This window comes from Panthera onca, chromosome D1, assembly GCF_046562875.1.
Source record: "Panthera onca isolate mPanOnc1 chromosome D1, mPanOnc1 haplotype 2, whole genome shotgun sequence".
Classification (NCBI taxonomy): Eukaryota; Metazoa; Chordata; class Mammalia; order Carnivora; family Felidae; genus Panthera; species Panthera onca.
The window spans coordinates 91,908,998-91,919,474 of NC_138348.1; the positions used below are offsets into that span (position 1 = coordinate 91,908,998).

Below are 10,477 nucleotides of genomic sequence, written 5' to 3' on the forward strand. Positions count from 1 at the left end.
AGCGGGAACCCAAGAGGAGAATCAGGGCATTGCAAGCCAGACTCCACGGGGCCCGACAAAGACCATAAGGAAGATGTGGGGGGGTCCTCTGCCACATGGACCCTGAAGGAGCTAGGCCCTGCCAGTTCCTTCATCAGACTCCTTGTGGGGCCCACACACCCTCCCCTTTGGGCGGACATGCCCCTTTAAGAGCATCAGCCCTGGCACAGGCCAACTCCCAGGCAGCACAGTAAGAGCTCCTGCTGTATTCTCCCTGTCACCCCTCAGAGCCACTCCCAGAGCTGGAGGTGGTGTCGCCTTCCTGTCTCCATCTCACCTGTGTCTGTTCACACTCATCTGCAGTCCCTGACACCCTCCTTCATGGCAGAGTCCAGTCCCCCTCCTTGGAAGGAGGAGAGGCTGAGCAGGCCTCCCCTCCCTCCAGGCCTTCTCCAGGGGACATCTGAGAAGTAAAACCTGCACAGGTGGCCTAGAGCAGACCTCAGGGAGCCAGGCAAGGAGAAAATACACAAGCGGGTTGCACAGGGAATGCCACCCCGGTGGTCCCCCTGTTCCCAGCAGACTCTCTCTCTCTCTCTCTCTCTCTCTCTCTCTCTCTCTGCCCCTGCCTGCCCACTCAGGAACAGTTCTCCAGATAAGTCGGTGCCTTCCCAGCTGTTAACAAGTCGAGGAAAGGTGGCCTCACAGGATGCCAGAGTCAAAAGTCACCTTAGATACCATTCATTGCCTGGTTCTCTAGTTTTATGGGAGAATATTGAGGTATAGAGAGCTTCAGGAACTTTTCATGGTCATCCTTTGGCTCTGAGCTCGTCTGAGACAAGACTCCAGTTTTTCCAAGGAGACTCACTAGGAATCGAGGAGGAACTAAATCAAACGCAAATTAATAAAAGTCAAAAGTACAGAACCAATGAGCTTTCCTTTCCTAAAAGAATTAAAACCTGGAGATAGAATCATCTTATTTGCCCAAAGCAAGCTCATGGGTCTGAGTTCTACTGAGCTCTGGTCCCCTCTTCTACTTCTGAGTGTTGAGCCCAACCCAAACACTTCCCATTTTTCATCCCTGAGTGTTCTCCACATCCACCTTCTCCTGTCCCCTCCCCTGTCACTCTAACAGTGATCTTGGCCACCAAGAGGCAGCTGATGAGTGCACTACTGTGCATAACCCTGGGGTGGAAGGAGAGTACCAGCATCATCACCAATACTGCCATCCCCAGGCACCTGCTCCCCCTGGGGGGAAGACACCCGCCACCGCCCCCCAGCTGCATCCAGAGGCCGGAGCTTGAGGGCTTCTTCCTCTCTTCCTCGCTTTAAAGCAAACAACAGCAATGAGAGGCTAACCCCCAGCCCAAGACAAATCCCTAGACGTCCTGCAGTCATCCACACTGACGATGTGGGACAGGTTAGGGGACAGGGAGGCTCTAAAAGGACTTTTCTTCTCATCTAAGGTTCTGACCTGCTACATTTCTTCCCATACAGAAACAGGAGAAAATACTTGAATAGACCTGGAGCCAGGCTCAGTTCCAAGGCCTTTACCTGCATTCACTCATCTAATGTTTATTTATTTCTTGAGAGAGAGACAGAGACAGAGCGAGAGTAAGGGAGGGGCAGAGAGAGAGGGAAACACAGAATCCAAAGCAGGCTCCAGGCTCAGCCGTCAGCTCAGAGCCCGATGCAGGGCTCGAACTCGCGGACCACAGGATCATGACCTGAGCTGAAGTTGGCCACTTAACTGACTGAGCCACCCAGGCGCCCCTGCATTCACTCATCTAAACCCCATAACAACCCCCTGAGTTGGGTACTATAATTATCCCATTTTAGAGAAAAGAGAGGTGAAGTAAGTTTCTCAGAAGAAGTGATGGAGTCTGGGCTGTACCAAGCACGTGAACTTTAGAGGATGCTGTGTGATACAGCAGACAGAGCTAGGTAGGGAGCAAGAGGAAGCCTGGATTTGCCCTGACTCTAGCTGTGTGTCCTTGACCAAGTCAAGTGACTTCTCTGGACCTCAGTGTTTCCATCTACAAATGGGAGGCTTGGACTCAGCAGGCTGTAAGGTCTCCCTGCCCCCGCATTTTCTAATTCTATTCCCAGTGGACTCTTCAGGGCTCCAAATCCTGTGCTCCGGCCCATATGCAACCACAGAAGGACCAGGGCTATCTGGAACACCCCTCCCCCCATACCTGCCCCTCCCCTTCTGCATCTCTACAGGGCTAGGGCGCTAGACTGCGAAAGAAACTCAGCAGGGAGTGAGGGCTTGCCTAGCTGGAGGCTTCTCTCCCGGAGGGCTGCCTAGATGCCCAGAGCACTGGCCCGGGAGGACTGGGGGGTGGGGAAGTTCGAGGAAAAGGATAGTTTCTCCTTAGAGAGGTGGGAGGGGGGAGATGCGATCCCATGCACCCCCCCCCAACCCCCTCCACCCCGGCACCTAAGACTTGGGCCTCTGGCGGCTACTACCCTGATGCCCAGCAGGCCCCTGCAGCCACTTCCCTACAGAGTATTCCTGGTTTAGTACAGAGGGAAGCTAAAGAGTACCCAGCCTTGCTTCTCATCTCCGGGTAGCCCTCCCCGCCCCGCCCCGCCCCGCCCCATGTCTGCTTGCCTCCCTCCCCACCCGCCCCTGCTCTTGCCCTCCCCCTATCCTCCCACCCTTCCTCCACCCTGAGTCCCGCTGGAGCTGACCCCTGTTGGACTCGGCCTATGCCCACCCAAGCCCTCGAGGCACTGCCCAGGAGGGCCTGAGCGCAGTGGTCCAGGACCCTGGCTAAGGCCCCCTCGGGGAGAGTCGGTTTCCCTGGATTTCTCATCAGCCCCACCTGCTTCTCTCCCACAGAGTCTGTGCCGATGGCCGTCATCATCGGGGTGGCCGTAGGAGCCGGCGTGGCCTTCCTCGTCCTTATGGCAACCATCGTGGCCTTCTGCTGTGCGCGCTCCCAGAGAAGTACGGGAGGGACCCCCGGGATCTCAGGGAGGGGGACAGAGAAAAAGGCCAGGCTTAGACTGCCCCGGAGAGCAAGTAAGCAGGAGTGCAATGAGCAGGGGGCCCTAACGGTGCTGTGAGCTGCTGGGGCAGGGATGGGGTCTTTGTTTGCACCTCTGTACGTGCAGTGCTGTGTGTGTTGTCTGGCACATGGTGGGCTCTCAGCTGATGCGGAACTGGACCGAACTGGAACTCTGACAAGGCAGTCAGCCAGCACTTTGGATGGAACGCGTGCGGCTGCATAGAAGGCAGAGAAATCTGGGAGGGCCGGGAGGGGGAGAGGTGGTTTGATCTTTGCCCCCTCCGACTTCTGCTAGTCTAACCAGAAAGGCAGGTCACCTACACATGGGGTTGGGGGGGTGCCGGGAAGCATTCGAGGAATCCCTTTGTGAAGACTTTTAAAGGTCTGTAGTCACTAGCAATAAAATTCTGGCACGGGTGCACTCTTGAAGAATCACGTGTGCCTGGAGTTTCACCCCGGCCGTAGCTCTGACGTTTCGTGCGACAGACACACGCGTGGAAGCGTCAGACGGGATGGCTGAGTGGAGGAAAACAGTGGAGACACGGTCTTCTAGCCCTACCTTTTTCCGCCATGTGAGCTTGGGCAAGCCACCATTACTCTAGGCCTCAGTTTCCTCATGTCTAACAGCAAGGGATGACATGGTGTGACATTTGTGGCCCCCCTGGCTCTAATGTTCTATGATTCTAAGGCACAAAATGAACAATCAGAGTAAGCCTACTCCCTCCACCGCTGGGCAGCTCTCATGTACTAGAAGAAAGCTGGATGTCCCCCACGAGGTTTCCTCCACTGCAAATTCCGCAGCCTTGGCCCTCTTGACTTCCCCCAGTGAGGTGGTCCTGGAAGCTCCCTCACCCCCCTCTCAATGGAAATTACAGGGGAGAATGTTTTAGCAAGAATTTTCTGACAGAGCTCTCCAGACGATTAATGGGCCGCCCCCCCTAGAAGGCGTTAACACCTCCACTGTGAAAACACTGACACAGGAACTGGACCACCCCTTGTGGTCCATGTGATGTTTCCGCTTTGGGCAAGGGGGGTTGGCCCCAGGACCTTGAGGTCCTTTCTACCAGTAAGATTTGCGACTCTCTACATGGAGAGATCAGAGCCTGGTAGAGTAGGCCAGAGAAGACTTCTAGAAGAAGGTGAGAATTGAGAGGGATAAAAAGCACCTAGCTCTGTAAAGCAGACAAATGGATGTGGATGGCGTCTGAAGCCAGGACAACAGCAGCGAGAGGCCGAAATGCATGCAGTAGGGCCAACAGAGGAAGAGAGCTGAGGCCCCAACAGCCCACAGCCCGTCCACACGGGTGTTCTGCTTGGGGGAGGGGGGGGGGTGAGGGGAGTCTGAAGCCACTGAGTTCAGGGACTGAAGGGTAAGCCCTGGGGGTGGCGGGGGCGGCAGGGGCTCAACATCTCAGGCCCTAACACCTGAGGATGAGGACTGAACCTGTCATCTGTCCTTGCCTATTTTACGTCCAGATCTCAAAGGGGTTGTGTCGGCCAAGAATGACATCCGAGTGGAGATTGTCCACAAGGAGCCTGCGTCTGGTCGGGAGGCTGAGGAACACCCTACCATCAAGCAGCTGATGGTGAGAACGCCATCTTATCCCCGCCCCACCCCGATCTCGGTGCCCTGAAGGTCCTGGTTCCAGAGGCTTCTTGGTGGCCTGGATGCTCTCCAGAAGTAGAGCATCGGTCAAGATGTGCCCTCCCCCCCCATAATAGGTCAGACACCTACTCTCAGCCAACAATGAGTTATCGTCTGTCTATTCCATTACACTTGGTGTTCTGGGAGACTCGAAGATGTAGTCCCAGCTTTCAAAGAACCTGACTTATTCGGTAGAGAGACAAGACATATGCATAAATTGCCATAACGTTGTTGTTGCGTAATACATAATTCTTTTTTTTAATTTTTTAAGTGTTTTTATTTATTTTTGAGACAGAGAGAGACAGAGCATGAGCAGGGGAGGGGCAGAGAGAGTGGGAGACACAGAATCCGAAGCCGAGTCCAGGCTCTGAGCTGTTAGTACAGAGTCCGACGCGGGGCTCAAACTCACGGACCGCGAGATCATGACCTGAGCCGAAGTCAGACACTCAACCAACTGAGCCACCCAGGCTCAGTATAGAATACATAGGTATTCTATACATAATTCTATACACACATGAATATTATAGATATTTGGTACATGCCCTGCCCCTCCCCCACCCCTTCCCCCCAAAAAGTCTGCAAGAAACGTAGGTTCCTCTTCGGAAACTAGACTGCTTACCAGAAGCAAACTCATAACTTTTCCAGCAAACCTAAGCCTGCCCCTCCTCTTCCTGATTCCCGTTGATAGACGGTAATCCGCCCAGTTATACGAGCAGGAATCTGAAAAGCCGTGCTAGAAAACTCTAGTGCATACTATGTCATGGTTAAAATACCTTGGAGTAGCAGCAGCAGGCAAGGGCGTAGAGAGCATGGGCTTCTCTGTGCCTCAGTCTCCTCATCTGTGAAGTGGGGATGAAAGACATAGAGCACAGGGAGGTGGTGACAGCTGAATGGGTAAACGCAAAAAGGGCTTGGAGCCCAAGGAACACAGTTAAGTGCTCAAGAAACGGGAGCCACCGTGTGGCTCTGAAATCACCCCTTCCCTTATCTGTCTCCACTAGACCGTGAGCGAGCTGCCTGTTCGTCCCTGTGTCTCAGAGCCTCACAGTTCCTGGTAGATGCTCACCGACATTATTGAATCTAACAGACATTTTCCTCACTGGTCTTTTTCTTTCTAATTCTCATTCTCAGGTCCTTTCAACTGCACCTCAAAAAACTGTCTCAAATATGTGCCCTCGCCTCTATCCCACCATCACTTCCCTACTAGGGCCTCATCGTGGCTCCCTGGACTATTACAACGGCTTAGTGGTCTCACCACCTTATTTATTTATTTTTTTTACCACCTGATTCAGCCCACCCTCCAGAGTCCCCCAAAAAGGGTCCTTCTAGAATGCAAATCGGATCCTGTTACTAGCCTGCTTAAAATCCTTCGGTGGCTCCCCGTGTCGACTAGATAAAGTCCGACCACCAAGCATGTCAGCAGGCCCTTCCTTCATCAAGAGGTGGCTGCTGGCCTTTCCAGCCCCATCTTCCTACGAAAGGCACCCAGCCCTCCAGACATTCCAAAACGTTGCAGTTCCTGGCCTTTGAGTCTTTTTTACCTTGGAGGCTTTCCACAGGCTCTTCCCTCTGCCTGTTGGTTTTGTCTGTTGAATTTCACACTCTCCTTTGAGAATCAGCTCAAATGTCACCTCTTCCATAATTGTCTGTCCTTGTCCTCCCCTGCGGGAAGAGCCACGCACTTCCTGCTCTCCCCCCAACACTTTGCCTGTTCCTCTTTTATAGTGCATCGTTCTGCTTACGTGTCAGCCCCCCAGTTTTCTCGGAGTCCCACCAAGGGCACGTTCCCAAGTCTTTGCATGTCTCTTTCCTCCAGGCCTAACACAGTGCCTGACGCCTGACATCACAAGAGTGGAAACCAGAGCCTAGATCCGGAGAGGGACAGGGGTCTCCGTAGATGGGTTTCATCAAGGCTGGTGTGGAAGGACCCTGGCCTGTCCTCCATCCCAAACAGGGCCTTAAATTCCCTTCACTTCTGGTTGCCTCAGACTGTCTCTAAAAGAGTGCGGGTTGCTCAGCAGTCACTTAAGAGGGTGTGTGTGGTTGGGTGGGGTGGAGGGGGAGGGACCTGCTGAGGGCTTTGTCCCTAAGCCTCCCGTTGGGGAGACCTTAGTTCCCCGACTCCCTCTACCCCCAGGCCCCTGTATGGCTCTTCTAAGCCTGATGGGAGGCAGGCTTAGAAGTTGAATCTGGGAGGAAAGAACTCTAATCCAGGCAGAAACAGAGCATTGGCTGGAATGAAACAGTATGGAAGCCCTCTGGTTGATTCATGAGGCTCCAGAAAGAGACCAAGAAAGTGAGTCACAAGGAACAAGAAACGTCCCAGCTCAGAGAGTGGGTGGGAGCCTGTCCTAGATCATGTCACGTGCAGAAGGGACGCCGGGGAGGCATCTGTGTGCCACAAAATAAGCATCACTGTGGTTATTCAGATTCATGTACCCACTGTGTGCCAAGCATGCTTCATTCTCCACCTTCAGTCTGTTATTTTAATTTTCAGTCATTTAGAGCTATGCCATTTCATTCATCCATCCAACAGAAACAGGACATTTGTGACGGCCCTACCATATACTGGGCACTGCGCTAGGCATGACAAATCAAGATGATTGCATATGATTCCGTTCCAAAAGCATTCTGGTCAATGACCACAATATACAAGGTGCTGTACCGGGTGTGCTGGGGACCCAAAGAGAAGCAGGAAGTGATCCTTGCCCCTAGGTTCTTTGGCCTCTGCTAAGAAGATAACCCTTAGGACATTCAAGTCATTGCTATGAATAACAGGTGTGGCCCCTGTTGCCAGCATCTCACAGGTAGTGATGCATTGTGATTCTTTCCAAAAACCTTCATTAAGCCTTCAGTGCCCAGCAGTCGAGGTCCTATAATTATCTACAGATCCAGCTCCCTGATGTGTACACATATATCTTCATGCACCTCAATCTGCGTACGCCTGGCCCACAATTCAGTACATGCTCCATGGATTGAATGGAATCATCCAAGTGAGATGCTCTATCTAGCCCAAGGGAAGAAAGTGTGGTCTTAGCAAACCTCCCCTCCCCCACTCGGCCCCCACCCCTACCCCTACCCCTCCTGTCTGTCTCTCTCTGTCTCTCAAGACGGGGCTTCGGGAACAATGACAACATCTGGAGTCTCCTCCTGCCTCCTTTACCTGCCTTCCATGGGCCAGGCAGCCAGAGGAGGTGGGGAGGGGGAGGCAGAGAGGACCAGCCTCTTTTGCGTTCATTTCTCTATCTTTTCCTTGGGGGAAGCAAACGTTTAGCCCACCTCCAATCCACTGAGCGGCCGTTTCTGGGTTGTAGATGGACCGGGGTGAATTCCAACAAGACTCAGTACTGAAGCAGCTGGAGGTCCTCAAAGAGGAGGAGAAGGAGTTTCAGAACCTGAAGGTAAGAATAGTGGCAGGTTAGAAGTCCCAGCTGTGGAAGCCGGTCTTCGGAGCTCCTCCGATGCCCAAGCCTCAGATCCAGACAAACAATGACAGGAAACCGAGAGAGGCCAGAGGTCACCGTGGGGACAGGTGCCTAAGCCAAGACACTCATCTGCCGAAGGAGGCAAGAGAGTTAACGCTGGGGTCCCACTGTTCTCTCCTACAGCTTCCTCACAAACAAAAAAATTTAAACTAAGTATCCATGTTCTGGACAAAAACAAGAAACAGAGTCTGGTTCTCAAATGGCTTTGCACTGCCCTGACATAGTGACACATAGCCAGGGGAGAGAGCCACCGGTTGCATCCTGTTGCCCCCTGAACACCTTCCAGCCCCCTCCCCCCAGGCACCAGGCTGCTCCTTCCAGCAACCCCCCCCCCCCCGCCATGTCCCCAGCTGTCCCCTTCCTCCTGTGTCTCCTTCAGCCCTTCCTGTGTAAAAGAGGACTGGCTCAGCCCAGAAAGCCCCCCTCACAGTCACTGCCCACCCAGTGACGCCGCTCTCGCTCTGGCCCCCTCCCAGGACCCCACCAACGGCTACTACAGCGTCAACACCTTCAAAGAGCACCACTCGACGCCCACCATCTCGCTAAGCAGCTGCCAGCCGGACCTGCGTCCCGCAGGCAAGCAGCGAGTGCCCACAGGCATGTCCTTCACCAACATCTACAGCACCCTGAGCGGCCAGGGCCGCCTGTACGACTACGGGCAGAGGTTCGTGCTGGGCATGGGCAGCTCGTCCATCGAGCTCTGCGAGCGGGAGTTCCAGAGAGGCTCTCTCAGCGACAGCAGCTCCTTCCTGGACACGCAGTGTGACAGCAGCGTCAGCAGCAGCGGCAAGCAGGACGGCTACGTGCAGTTCGACAAGGCCAGCAAGGCCTCCGCCTCCTCCTCCCACCACTCCCAGTCCTCCTCCCAAAACTCTGACCCCAGCCGACCCCTGCAGCGGAGGATGCAGACTCACGTCTGAGGATCCCAGACCCGGGACCGGGAAGGGCGGGGGAAGGGGCCGCGCCACCTGCTGGCTCCCCAGAGACTGCGGGGCGGGGGCTGCGCAGAGGACCCCAGAGGCGGCGGCCTCCAGGACAGCCCCCCGCCCCCAGCGCCTCTGCCGCCACCCTCCTCCGAAGCCCTGATCAAGCACAAACTCGGGTCCCCAGCTGCAGCGTGCCAGGGGCGGGGGGGGGGGGGGGGTGGGGGTGGGGGGGTGGTTACATGGTCAGAGGAGTACATTACGAGTACGCTGTGCTCCTTACCGGACACTCTGGTCCCCACCCCTTTCCCGGAGGCCCCTCCCACAGGCTCCAGAGGCAGCTATAACTTTGCTTTAATGAAACTGCCGTCTGCTCTCCGGCCTCCCCTTGAGCTCTATATTGCTGCCCCACAGCCCTACCCCTGTGCCTGTGTTCCTCCACAACCCTGGGGAGAAAGGGGGGTGAAGTGCTTCCCAGCACTCAGCTGCCCCAGAGACCCCAGTGCCCCCAGCTGCTCAGAGCCCAGACCCTGGATGCTGAGAAGTCAGAAAATGGCCCTGGAGCATCTCTCCCACCGCACTGGCCGCGGGCCCACCCCCAATTTGTTCGGTGTTTTGTGTCCATACTCTTGCAGTTCTGTCCTTGGACTTGAGGCCTCTGAACTCTGAGGTGGGACTGGGCCAGTCAGAGACTGGCGTCCTGGGAGGGCGAGGGAGGGGCAAGAGGGAACATGGGAACACTTGGGGAAACTCGCGGGACATGCCCCTTGCCAGGCTGTGCAATTCAGAGCCTCCCCACCCACCCCTGCTTCGTGTACTGCCCTACAGCACAATCAGAGTTAATATAAGCAGTGTGAGAGCTTCTCTGGCCAGGGTTCTTCAAATAGTCATTGGAGAGAGTGTTTCCTGGGCCTTGAGGGGACCAGAGGTCAAGTCTTTAAAATGGTGAGACTCCCCTTCTCAGCTGATGAATCTCCAGGGGCCTCAATCCACACAAGGAACAATGGTCCTGTCTTTAGTAAGACTCCACGGGCAAGAGAGAGTGTATCTACACATCACCCCACCTACTCACCACCTGAAAAGAAATGTTAGGGCCGTTACTCCAACAAATCCATTCTGTCCTTTTGTTCCTGTAGAGCCACAGGAAGAAGCCAAGAGCTCAGGGTATGCTCTGGGAACGCACACTTCTTTGCCCTTCTTTGATTCGGTTTTCCCAGATAATGAAAGCAGGTGATGGCTTTGGTTGCACTGGCAATAACACCTACAGCAGGCTCCTCTCCTTGTGGTCGGGTTCAAGCCAGAGGGCGTGCAGACACAGGACCCATGCCATGTTCAGCTCAGAGGCAACGTGGCCATACTGGGCTCTGATGGGGTCATTCTAGGCCTGTCTCTCAACAATATTCTGCAAGGGAAGCTGCTTCCGTTAGG

The 10,477-nt window shown here is 54.7% G+C and overlaps 1 protein-coding gene across 6 annotated transcripts in view; it reads left to right on the forward strand.

Moving 5' to 3' along the window:
• The window catches only part of KIRREL3 (kirre like nephrin family adhesion molecule 3), a 551,192-nt gene extending 542,145 nt beyond the window's left edge, over nt 1–9,047 (forward strand). For 4 of the 6 annotated variants that reach the window (XM_060605198.3, XM_060605200.3, XM_060605199.3 and 1 more), the window contains 4 exons: nt 2,828–3,010; nt 4,473–4,582; nt 7,956–8,042; nt 8,603–9,047. In XM_060605198.3, the coding sequence (XP_060461181.1) occupies nt 2,828–3,010; nt 4,473–4,582; nt 7,956–8,042; nt 8,603–9,046 (824 nt within the window). In that variant the 3' untranslated portion in view covers nt 9,047. The remainder of the gene's footprint in view (nt 1–2,827; nt 3,011–4,472; nt 4,583–7,955; nt 8,043–8,602) is intronic. The other 2 variants (XM_060605201.3, XM_060605203.3) reach the window with 1 other exon arrangement.
• The last annotated feature ends 1,430 nt before the right edge of the window (nt 9,048–10,477 follow it).